General features: G+C 30.1%; 3 protein-coding genes and 1 long non-coding RNA gene across 5 annotated transcripts in view; 2 read left to right on the top strand and 2 right to left on the bottom strand.

The window, feature by feature from the left end:
- The window catches only part of LOC126744981 (epidermal growth factor receptor), a 262,700-nt gene extending 250,691 nt beyond the window's left edge, over positions 1–12,009 (bottom strand). The window contains exon 1 of the mRNA XM_050452617.1: positions 11,697–12,009. Within this exon, the coding sequence (XP_050308574.1) occupies positions 11,697–11,772 (76 nt within the window). The 5' untranslated portion in view covers positions 11,773–12,009. The remainder of the gene's footprint in view (positions 1–11,696) is intronic.
- LOC126745112 (neurogenic locus notch homolog protein 1) overlaps positions 1–18,862 on the bottom strand; it is a 610,297-nt gene that overhangs the window by 417,298 nt on the left and 174,137 nt on the right. The gene's annotated exons all lie outside the window — the stretch shown is intronic.
- Positions 8,198–9,656, top strand: LOC126745236 (uncharacterized). Its single transcript, XR_007663478.1, has 3 exons — positions 8,198–8,366; positions 8,423–9,152; positions 9,210–9,656. It is a non-coding gene; the product is annotated as an uncharacterized LOC126745236 (long non-coding RNA).
- Positions 13,739–14,317, top strand: LOC126743207 (uncharacterized). The gene has a single exon (XM_050450194.1). The coding sequence runs from the start codon at positions 13,739–13,741 to the stop codon at positions 14,315–14,317; it is 579 nt and encodes a 192-aa protein (XP_050306151.1).

Here is an 18,862-nt window from a genome sequence, read left to right as displayed (position 1 = left end):
AAGTTAAAATGAATGCTAGAAATGCATTCAACGCTCTGTCAAGTATAAAAATCGATTTAAGTTTTTCTGTATTTTCAAGTAAAATAAAATTTTAACATTTAACAAGTCATTCTAGCATTGGACACAAAAACGTTTTCATTATGTTCGATTTCTACGGTACAAGGTAAGAGCTAGTAAAACCTTTTGAACGCAAATAGTTATCGCCTTACACCTTTGTTTCCGTAATAAAAACGTCGTTACTTCAGTTTATTGCTCTTGTTTATGATCCTTTATTAATCCGTAATAATTGTTTTAGGTTAAGGATCTTAACCTAAAACAAAGACTTTGTAAATATTCCTTAGGTATCTTAAAACCAAAGTTTTTTTTATCGAATTATAAAGTTAAATTAGAATAGAAGCGAATAAGTTAGTAATAAATAATAGAATATATTTTTGTAATAAGAGTTCTGAACATGAAGCCAAACATGTGATACATAGGTAAAACTAGACAAATAAGTAAAGAAAAAAGATGAGTGAAAATAATTTGATATGTTAAAGGAAAAAAAGGTTATAAGGAATACTGGGTAAGACTTCATAATGCATTATTATACATACTTGCTCAATGTTTTGAGTGGTCGGTTGTGATTGTACAAAATTTCCTTAAGGGATGCGACAGGAATAATTTTGGAGAATAAAAATAGGGATTTTGTCGTAAAGAATAGATCTGGGAATAAAAGAATCCCATTTTTTAATTTAGTCTAGTCTATTTCTTGGAGATGATCTTTTATCAGCGACGTCGTCACCCTTATTAGTATTTCTGGTTGGATGACGCTGATAGTGGCTCCTCTTTTTTCAATTAAAAATAAGAGTCCCGTTCTATATTATTTCGTAGACTTAAATAGGTTTTAGAACAATTTGGATCCAAATAAAGGTACAAGTTAAAAAATGCAGACGGATTCTCTATTACGTCATTTAGTATATAAAAGTATAGCTGTAATGCCTTAAATATATAGAAACATAATCTAAAAGCGCGAATAATAAACAAATATTCCACATTTCTCAAACAAAGTTATTTAATACCAATACCAAAAGTTAAATCTAGCAAGACACTTATACAAATATTTAAAGCTCGAATAAACTTAAATAAAAAGCTTAAAAAAAAGGAGATATTATAATCGATCACAACCATAAACATAAAATTCTTGATTAAATTTTCTGTTTATCTAAGTAGGTTTTGTTTAAATAATAATAATAATAATAGAAATAACGTTTATTAATTCCCAATATAATTAACAATTCAATATTTACATTGCTGTAAAAGAAATAATAATATAATTGTGCGGGATTAAATGGCCTAATTTTCAGCATCCTAACAAATACGCTAAAGTCACGAAGTAAACTGTTTATTTATTTAAATTTTTTTTTATATTTATTTATAAAAAAAAATGATTTTTTTAATTAGAATTTTGACAACCTGTAATTTTTTAACGAATCACTTTTTGGAATATTATTTATAATAGCAAACTTATTATTTTTTCGTTCTTCGTCGGCCATTTAATTTTCCTCTATCGAAACCGGACCACCCTATATATATTATATATTAATGCAAAATATTATGGTATGTTTTGAATTTTTTGTTTTCAAGGTTATTGACAATCATAAGTAAGAACTCTTGTGGCGTTGCCAAAAGAAACCGATAAGATTTCAATCTTTAAATTAATTCCTAGTAAAAAACTAACAAAGGGTAAATTGCTTTAACCTTGCCTTTTAAGAAACAATATAATTTTAATTAACGCAGCTTGTCAAACATCTGTGAGTGTGCATCTTAAATTGACCAATTAATGTGGCCGCTGGCACGAAATATTGCTTCGTATAACAATAGTAAATCAAATACAGGGTTGGATTGGACAATATTGGTAAATCAAATAAGCAATTAAGTAAACAAATATAAGTTGAATTTTATTGAAACTTCAAAACAATTCAAGTTTTATATAAAAGAGTTTTTTCATTTCAGGTCAATTAAAATAGGGCACTTAAGGCCCTAGTTAATTTAAGTTTTGAAATATGCTCATTTATATATACTAGTCGTTGACAGTTTTATGATCATTTTAATAACCATTTCTCTGAGGGCATAATTTAGTAGGCCGTAATAAAAGTTGATGGAGTTTACTACCAATTTACCATAAAGGTTTACGAAGGTATTTTTATAAGTAGGAACACTTGACAATAGGTTTAGTAGAAATTTATTGACTCTTGAAAATATATCAAATACTAAATATATGGTTTTTATAGTAAGATCTATATAAACAATATGATTTTTTTCTTTATTCAACTTTATTAAAAATACCTTACAACTTTTTTGAAAATCTAGAAAATTGTAAAAAATATGCATGCTACGTATATGTAGATTTTACTTTTGTCAATAAATGAAATATTAGATGTAGCATTTGCAACACGATGAAGAAGTATTTTTGCAGCATAAACATTATATTACTTTTGTTCAATATGCATTCACTGACTTGAAGCTTACAAAGCTAAAGTTATAAATAAATATTTAATAAAAAAGATTTAATTAATTTAGAAGATCATGAATTTATGGTCTATATATTTTATTTATTATACACATTTCAAAATAATTCTATGAAAACTTTTAACATAACACACAAGGTAGGTTTTAAAAATTTATTAATTTATTTATTTATTATATCGGAATAAGACATTTTTGATAGAATTTTTATTATCTTGTTAAACTTAACACGTCATTAAAAAGTACTTTAACGATTGATTTTTCAAAATTTTCTAAGACAATTAATAATAGAGATAATACGTCATTTATTTCTCATTGGACAAATAGGGTAGCAAAATTGATTGGAAAATAGACATAATTAAATTTTTCATATTTTCAAGAAATCTGGTTTTACAATTTTTTAGAAATTTATTTTAGATGAATCTTAAATTTATATTAATTAAATTAACTGTAATGAAATAATTTTTATTGCACCTACACACATATATTCGAATTAGAGACATTTATTCTCTTAAAGTCATGGAATATTTAAAGTTTTTTAACAACTGAACTTAAGTATATTACTTAATTTTCATTTTCTGTTCATATTTATTATGTAAAATCGAAATTTTATTAATTTCAATTTAAAAAAATCTTTGATGTCTTTATAAAACTGTTTTCAGATTCTTCTTTATCAAAATTATCAATTCTTGAAATAGAATTTAAGGAATTCACTAACAATAAAGTGAAAAAATTACAAGCAATTAAGAATTTTAAAAAACTGGTTTAAAAATCTATTATTTCTCACTGTAAAAAATAATTAATTAAACTTAATTTTTAACGTATTGAAAAAAAATCTAATTAAAATGTTTGTGAAAATTCATTAATATACTTGTAATATGAGTTTTTTTCAAAAACAATGTGCTGATTTTTTTTTATTTTCCAGTTAATACCGTTTTCTCTATGCTTACAAAATTTGATATGTCAAGAAACTTATACAAACCACATGACATACCTTGATTTAAAACATTGTCATTCCGATATCACTTTAGTCATTTTTTAACGATGCTAAGTACCTAAATTGTATACACATTGATTACTCAGCTATTATTTTATTTTTTTTACAGTTTCATATAACTCTTAACCAATAAATTTCTGCTTTATAAAAAATATACATATTTATGTAACGTCTTGGCCATCGCAGTCTCCAGATTTAAATCCAATTGAAAACTTGTGGTATTATATTAAAACAAAAATTAAATGTCAAACGTACGCTAATATTGATGCACCCTTTGAAAAAGTAAGGGAAACTTGGAAAGAAGTAAATAATGAGTATATCATAAAGTTAATTGAATCTATGCCAAAGCGATGTGCAGATCTTATTAAGAAGAAGGGGTACTATACTAAATATTATTTTGATCCACATCTAGATTATTAAATCTAGATGTGATCTAGATTTTTAAATGAATGTTTGAGTACCTACTATAACTCTAAAAGCTTTTAATAGAACCAAATGTACTGAAAATAATTATAAGTTTTTATTTTAAATTCATCTATTATTCCATAATTAAATTTTTTCCATTTTTTCTAATCTGAAATGTTAATACACGTAGGGTAAAACACCCAATTGTTGGCACCCCGTTTAATTTTTTGCAGAAATTAAAATGAATCTGACAATATTATTGTCAACTTAATTAAGGTAATTTTGGCAACATCGCCGAGACTAGTGAACCGCCAACGCGGTATTATTATTCCTTAAGTTTAAGTAAAATTGCGAATCGAATTTGAGGTGTCATACGTGAAACTGAAACAAGGTAGGAATTTATAATTTTGTTAAGGGTTTGGTACTTATGAAAACTTTATGTCTTCTTAATCAAATAGTTATTTTTCTTGTTGCTAATATTGTTAACTATCTTTAAAATGATTTTTCGTTTAAAAAAATACATATTTTTCAATATAAATTAAAATTTGTAGGGTGCCAATGATAGGCAAAGAAAAATGTTATATTGCCAGTGGTTGGCACCTATGCCAATTATTGGATTATTGCTGCTAATAATATTCTCCCAATCATTGGCACCCTATTCTATTTTTTTAGTTTTTTGGCTAAGATTAGTGAATCATCCATTCATGAAACTACGAAAGGAAGATTTTGCTCCTATTTTGTACACAGCAGTGGAAAAATTTGATGCAACCACTATATTGAACGGCTTTAAAGCATGTGGATTATTACCTTGGGACTCCAATGCAATAGACTATACCAAGTGCCTAGGAAAAAATACCCATATTATTGATAGTGTAGGAGAACCAGAAGCAAATATTAGTGAAGGCCAATCAGAAAAACAAAAAGTTTGACTTTGTTCAAAAAGCTAATAGGTGATAGAAAATTTATGGAACTGGGACAGGCAGGAATGACATCAGAACACGAGAATTTTGCAGCCTTAAAAAAAATTTACTACCCTAATGAAATAAGTGAAGAAGATCTTTTTTCAACATCCTTTAGGCAAACGGCAGAAGGCGATTTTGAAACAAATTATATAGAAGAGGAAATAACAAATATGTCTATTGATTTAGAAGGGAAAAATTATAATATCATAAGACTTTCAGACCTAAATAAAGAACAGTTCACCATTAAATCCACAGTTATTAAGGTAATCGACACAAATATAGAAGAAAAGTAGAAGAATAACGCCAATGAAAAGATGAATACTGATAGCGATATTCTGACACCAGTTGATAATTTGTCGTACATAAAATTATTTTTACCTAAACCACAAACACCTGAGAGGAAGGGCAAAGGAGCAGTAACCAAAATGCCTTATGTTATTTCGTCGTCGGGTTTTAAAAAGATTGTTGAGGAAAAAGAACAGCTTCAGAGGGAAGAGCTAAAGAGGGAGACTCAAGCGACAGGCTGCAAAAAAGACAGAAAAGGAAAACAAAGGCAAGACTCTAACTGCAAGGAAGTATGATTATCAAAGCCATGTTAGAAAAATTTTCAGTTCTCCGCCAAAAAGGCGTCTTTTCCTCTGCACACCTTTGACGGCATCCACTTCATCAATGGAGAATTTGTTACAAAATAAAGTTTGCTATGTTTGCGTGAAAAATATAAACAGGTTGAAACCAGGAGGTTTTAGGTGTAAAAATTGTACGTGAATATATCATGTAGAATGTTTGGAAAAGAAAGGTCTATATAAAAAAGAATTTCTTTGTGCCTCTTGTTTGTCTAAGTCTTAGGCTGCTTTTTGTAAATATTTTTATAAGACATTATATTATTAATCCTACTTTTAAGTTTAACTATTCGTTTTGTAAATCTTTGAATATTCGCTCGTTTTATTTATAAACAATATTATTATGATATTATTTTAATGCTATTACATGTTTTAATCAAGATCAATTGTTGTTTTTTTTTAAGAAACCAATATTATATTAATAATATCATAAAATTTTTAGTCATTAATATTTGAGGTGCGTAGTGGACAATGTGTCAATAACTGGTGAGACAACTACTGGGGGGTCCCAAAAACTGGGATAATTTCAGGAGCCAATGACTGGGAAAGTGTGCCAACAATTGAGCCCTAAACTTTTTTTTACTTTTTATTATTTTGCTATTATAATTTAAAAAAAAAATCTTTTTTTTTTCATTTGACAAAAAAGTAGAATCATCAAAGAACATAAACTAGTCACAAGCTGACTATAATATTAATTTTCTGAAAACTAGCGGATATGTAAAACCTGAGAAGTCCTTAAGGTGCCAATAACTGGGTGGTTTACCCTATATTTAAAAGTCTTGCTCTCATCACCTTGTTTTTATACGAAGAAAATCTTTAGCAACCGCAATTTTTTGTGGGCTTATTAATCAATATACCCGTTCATATCAAGGAAAAATATATCAAATGGGAAATATCTTTACAAAAAATCTTTACATTAAAAAAATAGCTAATTTTCCGCATTTTTTAGGGTTTGTTAATGGAAATCAAGTAAGAATATTGAATCCTATTTGATCAATGTATCACAATTATAAATATCCATCCATTATAGTAAACAGATATACATCCGTGGTATTATTGGCTGTTGCGGACCCATACTACAATTGAAAGTTGGGGCAAATATTGCTCCAAAGTAGTTAAGATGTCTTTATTGTGGAAATGTATTAGAAATAAAGAGCAAGACCTGCCGAGTAAATGACTTCTTGGAATACAAACCATTAAAGTCCCATATTTTTTTGTTGGGAATAAAGCTTTTGCACCCAACATTTACTAAGACCTTTTGGTCGTCATAATTTGATTATAAGTAAAAGAACTTTAAAATATCGTTTGTCTAGAGCCAGGCGCTATGTAGAAGGTACTCTTGGCATTTTAAGTAACAAGTAAAAAATTAATTATAAAAATTGTATAAAATATTCTGTCGCTTAATCACTTTGAAACCAAATTATGCAGTAGATATCGTTCTTATCTATCGTATTCATCGCATATTTATTGCCCGACAATCCATTTTTTTATTCGATTATTAAGGTCAAGGCAGTTAGATTTTATGAGTTCAGGTGAAGAGATGCCTCGACAAGTCATAAGTCAGAATGACAGTGCAATCTCTTAAATTTTGAGTTTAGCAAACTGATGAATCTCGCACTTAGAATCATTATCTACAAAATAATTCTCTTCGTGATAGATTGAAAAACGGTGGGCGTATAACTAATCAGAAATAGAACCATTTTATTCACATGACATATGCGTGATGCTTAGGGAATTTAAGTATCGGCCTTTACACGGCGGGTGCGAATACTGACAACAGGTTTGAGGTGTCGCTGACTATTAGTACTGACTATTGATACTCGACCCTCGAGGACAACATTGGACTACAGTGGATGCAAGAGAACATGGAGCACACTTTACCGCAGAAATTAAAGTCGGTACCTTTCCTGATGAAACAGAATTTGTTTAGTGCAGGATAGTCGTCATCGGATATGGATATTGAGGGAAGTAACGAAAGGTGCCCAGCTTATTCATTCACATATCGCACTACAAATTTATACCACCCTTTGCACAAGGAAGGGCTACCTTGTGGGCTGGTATCATGTCTATTGCTCTTCCAGAATTAACTTATATTCAAGGCACAGTAACTGGTGACAGATAGATGAGAGAGATACTGCCCTGCTAAGACAGAAAGTCGTATCTGCAAAAATTGTGTTTTTTCTTTTTTCCCGTTTATTTACACGTTAAAGTATGGTTTACCATCTAGTCAAGGTGTAAAAGTCGTATCTTTTTTACAAATAGTGATTTCAAACTACATTTATTTGTCATATCTGCAAAAATCCATATTTTACTAGATCCAAATGTCGTATTGATTGTTACAAAGCCACATTGTCGTATCTGAATAAAAATATAGGAGATACGACATTTTGACTTTGTATCGGACAGTGAGCGATCTTATTGGTAATAGTTTACGACCTTGGGTGTAAAAGTGAGGGTATAATTTATGTTTCGTTTTTATCACATGTTTTGTTTATAAGTTTTACTTATTAGTTTTGGTGGCTGCAAAACCTTGGTAACAAGATATATTTAGTTATTGATTTTGCATTCTTAGTGTATTTTATTCCACTGTTAGTTTAAATAAAACTATTTAAGGTATGTTATTGAACATTACTATTTTCACTTTGTAATATATTATAATGTGTCCTTATTTACGCGATATGGTGGAGAGATGCAAAAAGTTAGTTACACTAGCGCTTAATAAAGAGCTGGAATTACAAAAAAAGTCCTTATTTAGAGTAAAAAAATATGACAACGTAAACAGCAAGATTAATAATGGCGATAGTTTAGATGATCCGGATGATCCAGATTTTATTCCAGAGCAAGCAAAGAAAATGAAGATACAAAAACCTAAATGTGGTAAGAAAGTTAAAAATTATATTAATAAATACTTATACTATTTTATTTATTTGTAGTGTTAAAAAATACTGGTTCTCAAATAAAAAAAAAACCCAAAATTAATATTATTTCGGACATAATTATTTGTAAGCCTCAAGGAATATTGGCAAAAAGTTGCCTAACTGAAAATCCAAATGAATTTATTACGGGTTAATTAAATATTATGATTGAAAATGTTATTAAAGAATGTGAGCAAAATCAGCTAAACAAATTTACAAAGGACGGAAAAGTTCGAAAAAGGAAAAGATATAACACATCTTTAGAGGACCGGAAAAAACAGAAACGGTATCTGTCTGTAAAGAGAATCAATAAGAAAAGAAAAACTAAAGATGGAGATTCTAGGCGTAATCACACAGTAGTTTACTACTTAAAATCTAATACAAGGACTAACGTAAATGTGTGCAAAAAAAAATTTTTTTTGGCAATTTTAGGTTTTGAAGTTTATAATGATCGAATAATTACCCTAACACAAATATTTCATACGAACTTTATCGCCAACAAGTGGTTGAGATGAATATTTCTTTTGCAACGTTGGGCCATGAAGAGTGTTGGCAATGCGAAACATTTAATCTTCATTCTAAAAATACAAAACATGACAAAGAAAATCTCAACTCTGACTGTGAAGATTGTGAAAAATGGAAAATTCACTATGAAAATGCCGTAGAGGCGAGAAATGAGTATAAAAAAGACGCATCTTTTACTGCAGTAAACTCTGATTCATTATATTTTTCTGCAGATTTACAGAAGGTACTTATGTTATTTTTTATGTTAAACCGTACAATAAATTTTATATTACGTTTGTAGGTTATAATGCTACCACGCTGTGAGATGTTTGAAGAAATTTTTTTTACTCCTCGGATTATTTGTCTTAATGAGAGTTTCGTTACCCTCGGCAAGCAATCTGTAAAAAACAAACCAGTAGCTATTATTTGGCATGAAGGAGTGGCTGGAAGGAGTAAATCTGATATTATCTCAACATTCTACAAATTTCTCTTGTTTCACCGTGATGCAAAAGAAATAATACTTTGGCTAGATAATTGCGCCGCCCAAAATAAGAATTGCGCTTTGTATTGTTTTTTTTTATTTATTTAATTAATTCAGCAGAGGTTAATCTAAATTTACTAAAAATAAAATATTTGCAAACTGGCCACACTTTTATGTCTGCTGACTCTGCACTCACTCAGGTGGAAAAGTCCTTAAAACAAACAGGCAAAGTTTTGGATTTTGATGATTTTAAATTAGGTATGTGTTTTTATGATTTTGCTGATTTTTCGTAGATTTAAAATGAATAAAATTCTACCAAAGCCTTAGCTAGCCAATTTCGTTGAGGTTCAATTTAAAAGGGAATCTAAAAACCTCTTTTACAAAACAAAATTTAGTGGTGAATTAATAGAACTAAATTTTTTATTGGCAAAACAATTTAAAAGTGACCTACCAAAACCCACCATAAGATTGGCCCCCAAAGGTATTGAAAAAGAGAGGAAAGCTAAATTACTGCAAAAGTTGCAAGAAATCATACCATCAAATAGGATGTCCTTTTGGCACAATTTGCCAGAATCAAGAGAAGCAGAAAATTATGATAGTGAATTGCTTATCTTATTAATGTACTTGGTATACCGATTTTCATTAATATATCTTATATTTCCATACTTTTAACTGTTTATTTTAATTTATAAATTAGGTTTATTATTATTTTACAGCAAATTTATTTAATATAATAAAATTATAAGATGCTTTCTTTCACTAAGACCAAATGTCGTATTCAACAAAGGTTTTTTTTCTGCAAATTATGATTAAACAAAATGCTTAAAACATCTTAAAGTTATTTTTTATAGTTATTTACAAAAATAAATATTAAACAATAAAGCAATTTGCAACAAACAGGGATGACATATAATTATTTACAAATTGCTTATTATCTCTAAATGTTGTTTTTTCACATACGACTTCCTATCTTAGCAGGGCAGGATACTAGACACTTACGTCACTTTATAGTAAGGAGCTGTTGGTAAGGCTTTTGTTTTTATGGACCATAACGACCGACCTCACCGTACCAGAGCTGCAAATGCGTATCTGTAATCGGAAGGCATCAATCGTTTGGACTGGCCTGTACTATCGCCAGACATGAATTCCATAGAACATGCTTGGGACATGCTTTCCAGAGCAGTTTCAGTACGCAGAAACCCACCTCGGTCTATACAAGAGCTTGTTGATGCTGCTCAAGAAGAATGGCACCATATTCCTTAACAGCATATCTCTAATCTCATGAACGGTATAAGCAAGCGTCTCCAAATTTGTTAACTTTAATTTGTATAAAAAACAAATATTTTAACAAATATTATAAGAGTAATTAAGTTTTTACAAGCATTTAAGTTGTTTTCTTATTTAGAACTAATCATTTAATCAGTTTCTAATCTAGTTTTGCAAAAAAAAAACTTTTGAAAATTAAGGGTGATGCAAAACTTTTAAATCTATGTTCAATAATAATAACTTAATAATTTTATGAAAGTTTTTAATTTAATAATTTTCCAAGTGGTAAGAAAAAACTCCAATATTATTGCACTTTTTTTTCAAACCTACATATCTAAATCATTTAAAACTAGATAATGTTTTTAAGATGTTTGCAAGTTTTACAGTATTTTGATACTGAACAAATCAAACCGATTTAAGCCAACCAAACTATATAGGGCGAGGTCAAAGTAGTTATTTTTCTAGACATTAAAGTGGTTTTTAATGTTTTTTCAAAATTTTTGGCTCAGAAAATTGTTAATATTCAAAACACTATCAAACATCTAAAACTATTTAAAAGCGCGATATTTATTTAAGTTTGATTTATGGGTTTAAGCTTAAAAGAAAATAAATTCGTAAAATCAAGGATAACCCAAGGAATGGCTGCAAAACACTGAATTCCTACATCCAGGATTACAAAACGTTTAAACTATTGCTTAATTTTATATTAGGGCATTAAATTTTTTTTAAATATTTAATTTAAATATAAATACGTTGTTAATCTAGTGGTTTTGAAAGTAGATTAGGATTAAATAACACATGAATAATCAATAAATAAAATAATTTATTGATTGATATAAAATTGTAAATACAATAATATTTAAATAATATATATATTATATTTAATGGATAAGTAAATAAACTTAATAAAATTTCAATTTAGGTTAATTTTATTCACTAAGTTTATTAAAATTCCTTGCAATGGTTTATATATAAATTATTGAATGATCTCAGGTTAATTAATACCACAATATTTATTTAAATTGTATAAAATAAACTAACCTCTTTCATCGATGAGCTGACCAAGTACTTCTCCAAGCAGAAACATCAAAACCCCAAGATACAGATATAAATCCATGGTGGTACCACTTTAAATATTCCTAGTTATTTCACAAACAACACATCCAGTACTTATACATAATTTTCCTTAAAAAAAACTCGCCTTAAGGACTAAATGATATTCAGCAAGAAACTTTTAATGACAAAATCCCAGAACACGGTTTATAAATCAAAATCGCGACATAAACAAAAACATCAACAGTACCACGAGCGTCGATGGTACTCTCCGCGCGAAACGAAAATTCTATGTTCGCGGTGAACAAAACTTGGGAACTTTTCGAACTGCCGCGCTTAGACGGCCTGCCGACGATTACCGAAGAGATCTCACGAGTCTTACCGAATATGAGTTGCTGCAGGTATTCCGGAGAAGTAGAGGATCAACAGGTAAAGAGTGGCGCTTTTCGAGGTTGCCGGATTGTGGAGGAATTTGGCTCTATTAAGTAAAAAGAAAGTTGAAACGAAATAATAATAATAATAATTCGTTTATTAGGACCAACAATATTAACCAAAAATACAGAAATTTCAATGCAATATGTCCTAAAAGGCTCCTCAGACACCTTACAATAGAAGTGTTGTAAGGCACTGCTTAAGCCCAAACACAAATAAATTAAAACTTTTACATTTTTAAATATTTAGAATCTAAGGTAATCATTACAAAATAAGGTAGAGTAACAAAATTGAAATAAACATAATTAAAAATAAATGCAAAATACAAAAATACATAATGGCCAAAGCAAACAAATAATTTAAAATCATAGAACCAACCATGAAATACTTAGAATAAATTTAAAATGTAAAACAGAAATACAGAGATATAAATAGAAACACAAAGCAAAAACAGCAAACAAAAAAACAAGAAATCAAAAAAAAAAAAATACAATAACTCAACACGTAATTTAAAAACCGTTTTTCAAGAAATCACAGCTATTTAAGAGATCCAGTTAGACAAGCTTAGCCCTATAATTCAGCTAGAGCCTATTTGTTCAACAATCAGAATTTGTTTAAGTCGTTTCTTAAAGTTCAACAGCGAAGTGTTTGAAAATGACGGTGAAAATAGGTTTATAGTTTTAGCCGCACAATATGAAAATGATCTTTTAAATATTTCTTTTCTATGTCTAGGTATGGACACTTTATCATTAAAACGCAAAGGTCGATTACAAGCATCAACTCTAAATTCAAGTTTCTCAAAAAGATATCCTGGTTTTTTTGTTTTAAGAATTTTAAAGCAAAATGTATTCATGTGTAGTTTTCTACGATTGTACATGTTAAGCCATTTTAATTTACGTAAAAACGGTGAAATGTGTTCGTGTCTACGGACGCCATAAATTAAACGTAAACATGAATTTTGTACTTTTTGAATCCTTCTAGATTCAAAACTATCAAGACGAGGCCCATAAATAACATCACAGTGATTGAAATGGCTTAGCACTAACGAATCACATAGCAATAATTTAATATCTTTTGGTAAAAAATGACCACTAGAATAAATAAGACGGAGAGTTGAATAAGCTTTTTTCAATTTTGAAGTTATATGTTTCCGAAACCGCAAATCACCATCTATTTCCAATCCCAAACTCTTGGCATGTTTTACCCAAGGTATATTCACATTGTCAATTTTAAGACTTAGGCGCTCCTGGGCAACTTTTTTTGACACTTCATTACCAAAAATAATAAAATTTGATTTGGCAGGATTAATTTTTAAATTATGATCAGCGGAGGTTTGACAAACTCTCTGAAGGTCAAGGTTTATATTCTCGTTAGCAATCTCGACTTCACTTATATTAAAAGAATAGTAGATCTGAGTATCATCAGCGTAAAGATGGTAATTGCAAAACTGAAGACTGTCAATAAAATTACAAGTATAAATTGTATAAAGGAGAGGACCCAATATGCTTTCTTGTGGTACCCCAGCAATAACTTGAAGACAGTCAGAAAGCTTGTCCCGATACATAACCTGCTGTGATCTATTTGCAAGGTATGATCAAATGGAGAACGTAAAAAAATTATCTAAAACGATAAATGAAATGCAGCAGAAAATTTCCGAAATTCGTAAAGAGTCTTTGCACTTAAGAACGGAAATCGAAGTGCTACAACAAGAGAGTCGTAGCGTCGTCCCAGAAAAAAGGAATGAGAATATAGTATCAATGGTAAAAAAAATAGGCTCCATTGTTGGAACCATAATTCATGATGATGATATAGCCGCTTCTCATAGAGTTGCTCGTTTTAACAAGGGGTCGGATACCAGCAATAATTATCCTAAAAACGTCATAGTAAAGTTTTTCTCCGTGTCGAAGAGAAACGAATTTTTAAGTGCAGTGAAGTTAGGTCGAAACCGTGGTTTGAAGGCTTCTGACTTGGGATTTGAGCAGGAAACTAGGTTGTTTGTTAACGAACATCTCTCTTCTTACTTCAAGCAGCTGCACAGAAGGGCTCGGGAGTTTTGCAAAATGTCAAACTATATATATTGCTGGATTAAGGATTCGAAGATCTTCATTAAAAAAGAGGATAATAGTAGGGCTTTTCATGTCTCCAATGAACAAGTTTTGTCGTCTTTGAGTACTTAATCCCTTTTCTTCTTATGTTTAAATACTTTAGTCTATCTCCTATGTATAATCTCTATTTAAATGTCTGTATGCACTGAATTTTCAATTTATTACCAAAATACCAGAGGACTTAGAACAAAAACTGTTGATTTTTACCAATCTATGTGTGCTGCTCAATTTGACTGTGTATCAATAACTGAATCCTGGCTGAAGCCTGATGTGCTGAGCTCGGAGTTATTTCCTCCTGGCTACAATGTTTTTAGATTGGACCGTAGTGCTCTAGTGAGTGGAAAAAGTGATGGTGGCGGAGTAATGCTAGCTGTGCGCGATATTCATTGTGCCGAACTCATACCAAGATTATGTAACACCAATAATATAATTGAAGATATATGGGTCAGTGTCGTCTTAAATGGAGGTAATAAATTGTTAATTTGTACTGTCTATGTCCCCCCTCACGCATCTTCGAATAACTATAAACATTTCATGTCAAAAGTAGAGTCTGTACTAAGTAACAAAATTAATGGGAAAGTTTTATTGCTAGGTGATTTTAACTTGCCTAATTTATCCTGGTCGCGTAATAACAAACTAAATTCTGATAACGCCACTGACCTATGTAGCAAATGCTTTACTGATTTTTACTTCCTTAATGGTTTAAAACAATTTAATTATATTTTGAATTCAAGGAATAGAATTTTAGATTTAGTTGTAGGTACTAATTCTTTAATAACCGAGGTACTTAAATGTAATTACCGTCGTTGGAGGTAAATATTAAGTTAAATTATGAAAAAAAAGTCGTGTGTAATTCTTATCAAAAGGTAAATTTCATTAGGGCAAATTATGCAGTTATTAATGAGAAAATTCGTTCTCTTCAGTGGAAGGATTTATTTTTGTCTCGTGATGTAGATAACAACATCGAATGTTTTTACACAGAACTGAGTAATATTGTGAATTCTGAAATATCAAAAATAAAAATTAAAAAGCGCCAATATCCTTTATGGTTTTCTAAGCACACTATTAATTTAATAAAGAATAAAGTGCAGGTGCACAGAGACTGGAAAAAATACAAGCTACAGTCTGACTACGATATTTTCTCAAATTTACGTAAAACTGTAAAACTAAATATTAGTAAAGACTATAAAGTTTACATTACTAAAACAGAGGAAAATATTAAGCATGACACAAAGTACTTTTGGTCGTTTATTAATAATAAAAGGAATAAAAAAATTTGCCGTTAAAAATGACCTTTAATAATCAATATGCTACGAATAACTCTGACATTTGTGAACTTTTCTCAAAGTTTTTTAGCAGTGTTTTTGAACCATCTAATACTCCATCATTAATTGATGTTGTCCAATCAAAAGAATGTTTTACTGTTGATCATGTTCGAGAAGACGATATTAGAGAAGCATTATGCTCTATGAATCCCAAAAAGGGTCCTGGGCCAGACGGATTTCCCTCAATATTTCTGAAATCATGTCCTAATCTTTGTGAGCCTCTATATTTATTGTATAATCAATGTATTTCAACTGGTAAATACCCTAAGCTTTGGAAAGTGGCCCAAATTGTGCCTATTTTTAAATCAGGAGATAAAAGCGCTATCAATAACTATAGACCGATTTCTCTCTCGAGCCATTTTGGGAAACTGTTTGAGTCTCTTATTTTGGATCAATTATTTTTTATTGTTAGGGGATCGATTGACTTAAACCAACACGGCTTTTTTAAAAAAAGATCGGCACTGACTAACCTTGTGCCTTACGTTCAACTCATATCTGAGAATATGGAGCGAGGTTCTGAGACTTGTACAGTGTACACCGATTTCTCTAAAGCTTTCGATAAGGTCCACCACCCAACTCTTTTAATAAGGCTTGAGAATTTCGAGGTACATGGGGCTTTGTTTGAAATTTTTAAAAGTTACTTAAGTGAAAGATCTCAGTATGTTGTTGTAAATGGCCAAAAATCGAAGAGTACAGCTGTGACTTCAGGTGTGCCTCAGGGGTCACACTTGGGTCCTCTGCTGTTTATCATTTTCCTATATGATATAGAGCAATGTTTTTCACATAGTAGCTATGCTTTATATGCAGATGATCTTAAAATCTCAAAAACTATTAATTCGGCTGCTGATTACTTTACTTTACAGTACGATTTATCTAATTTTATGAATTACTGTACTTTGAATAGACTTTTTGTCAATTTGGATAAATGTAATTGTATTTTGTTCTCTAAAAGGCCTGTTCCTCTGCAAGTTAAATGTGATCTTTACCTAAATAATGTTAAGCTTAAATATTTGGATTATATTAAGGATCTTGGGGTGACATTGGATTTTATTTGAAAAGCATCTTGAAAATATTGTACAAAAGGCTCTTAAAAATCTTGGATTTGTTTTTCGAGCAACAAAAGGATTTAGCAACATAAATTCCTTAACAATTTTATTCAATAGTATAGTAAGACCTGTACTGGAATACGCAACAACAGTTTGGAATCCAATGTACGCCAATTATATTGGCCGACTGGAGAGTGTACAGCGCAAATTTGTTAACACTTTAAATTATAGGTTTAACAGACGACGGCATTTCTTTAGTTATGATGATAACTTAAAATTTTATAATATGCAATCGTTGGAGGTCCGAAGAAGAAATTTTGATTTAATATTTATATACAAGACCGTAAACAACTTTATTGATTCTTCATCTGTTTTAGAAAAACTCAATTTTAACATCAATCCTTACATCCTTCGTAATAGACAAACTTTTGTAGTATCCAGGTATTTTTCCAATTACTTATCGAATTCTCCAATTATTAGATGTACCCGTATGTATAATAGTTTGGAGTTAAACCATCCTAATATTGACTTTTTTTTTTTGAGCTTTGATGCCTTTAAACGACACCTAAGACGGCTTCCTGATTAAACTACATAAGTAATTCTTTCTAGATTGTGATGTAATTTTAAGAAATAATTCTCTGTAGTTGTAATTATTATTATATAGAACTTGTTTACTAATTTGTATTTGTGATATAACGTGCTTTCTTATTATTGGACAGCTGTGCCTGTCTGTTAGAAAGCCTTGACTGTAAGTAAATAAATAAATAAATAAATAAATAAGCCGTGCAGATGACATACTAAAACCAATGTAATGCAAAATTGATATGAGAATATGATGATTTACCATATCAAAAGCCTTACTATAGTCCAATAGGATTAAAGCACTTGTTTTCCCGTCATCAACCGACTTAATCAGATCATCTGTAACAGCTGCCATTGCGGAGGAGCAGCCAAATCCTGGGCGAAAACCAGATTGCTTTGAAGGAATGATATAAAACTCACCAATTAATGCTCTCACTTGACCCTCAAGTACCTTTTCGAAGATCTTCGACAGGGCCGGAAGAATGCTTATAGAACGCAAATGATTAAATTCAGTTGGTTCATTAACTTTAGGTAAGGGAATTACATATGCATGCTTCCAACGCTGTGGAAAATAGCCGATTTCATTGCAGACATTAATAATATGCGTGATGTAAGGAATAATACGAGGGCAACAAAGTTGAATTAGGTGGGCATTTATTTGATCAGACCCAAAAGCTTTGCTTTTAATGTCATATATAATTTTAGTGACTTCTGCCTCTACTACCGGTTCAAAAGTTAATATATTTGTTATACCTTCCTTAATGTGAGTACTATAAAAGTGAATTAGATCATTATTTAACGGACGAGTAACCTGTGTTGGATTAGCAAAAAACGAATTTATATTGTTTAGGTTTTCAGTTAAATGTTCAGGAATTCCATTATTATTCTTTGATCTTGTTAAATTAAGTTTCTGCAGCTCTGCCCATTTTTCCTTCACAGTTGAAATTAAAAATTTATCCCTCAAATAAGCCCTCTTCTCAGCTCTTATAGCCCATGTTGTATAATTTCTCAATTCTTTGTAATAAGAAAAATGTGCTGGTAATTTTGATTTTTTATAACGTCTTAAGGCAGTGTTACGTAGGTTCTGTAGGAGATTAATATTTTCAGTTATCCATGGCGCATAATTTTGTTTATTGCTAGTTTTAAAGGTTTTTATGGGAGCATGAATATCAAAAAGGTTTAAAATAAGAGAATTCAGATATTCTAACTTATCATCCACGTTTGACATATATAAAATTTCATCCCAAGGACATATAGACAAATCACGACTAAAATCATTTAAATTAATATTCTTTAAAGGTCTATACTTAATAGTTCTCGACTCACATGCTTCTTTTGGAGTATTTATTTCTAAATAGGTGGCAAAATGATCAGCAATCTGAACTGTACTAACGCCAGAAGATTTAACAATTTTTGAATTACAAAATATAAGATCAATTAGAGATGCAGAGCGGTTAGTAATTCTAGTAGGTTCGTTTATAACTTGCGTTAATTCAAACACTTCTGCAATATTTTCCAGCTTTTTTGTATTCTTAGAAGCCTGAAGCAAATTAATATTAAAGTCTCCAAAACATATAATATTTTCGTATTGAGAATAGAGGTTCGACATTGATTCGACATTGTTCTAACTTGAACTCTCGTAGCGGCATTCCACTTCGGCTCAA

Source organism: Anthonomus grandis, chromosome 1 (assembly GCF_022605725.1).
Source record: "Anthonomus grandis grandis chromosome 1, icAntGran1.3, whole genome shotgun sequence".
Taxonomy (NCBI): Eukaryota; Metazoa; Arthropoda; class Insecta; order Coleoptera; family Curculionidae; genus Anthonomus; species Anthonomus grandis.
This window is presented reverse-complemented; position numbering and strand designations above follow the sequence as displayed.

What these genes read in the sequence shown, in the direction of transcription:
- LOC126743207 (XM_050450194.1), top strand. Translation starts at nt 13,739, where the DNA reads ATGGAGAACGTAAAAAAATTATCTAAAACGATAAATGAAATGCAGCAG.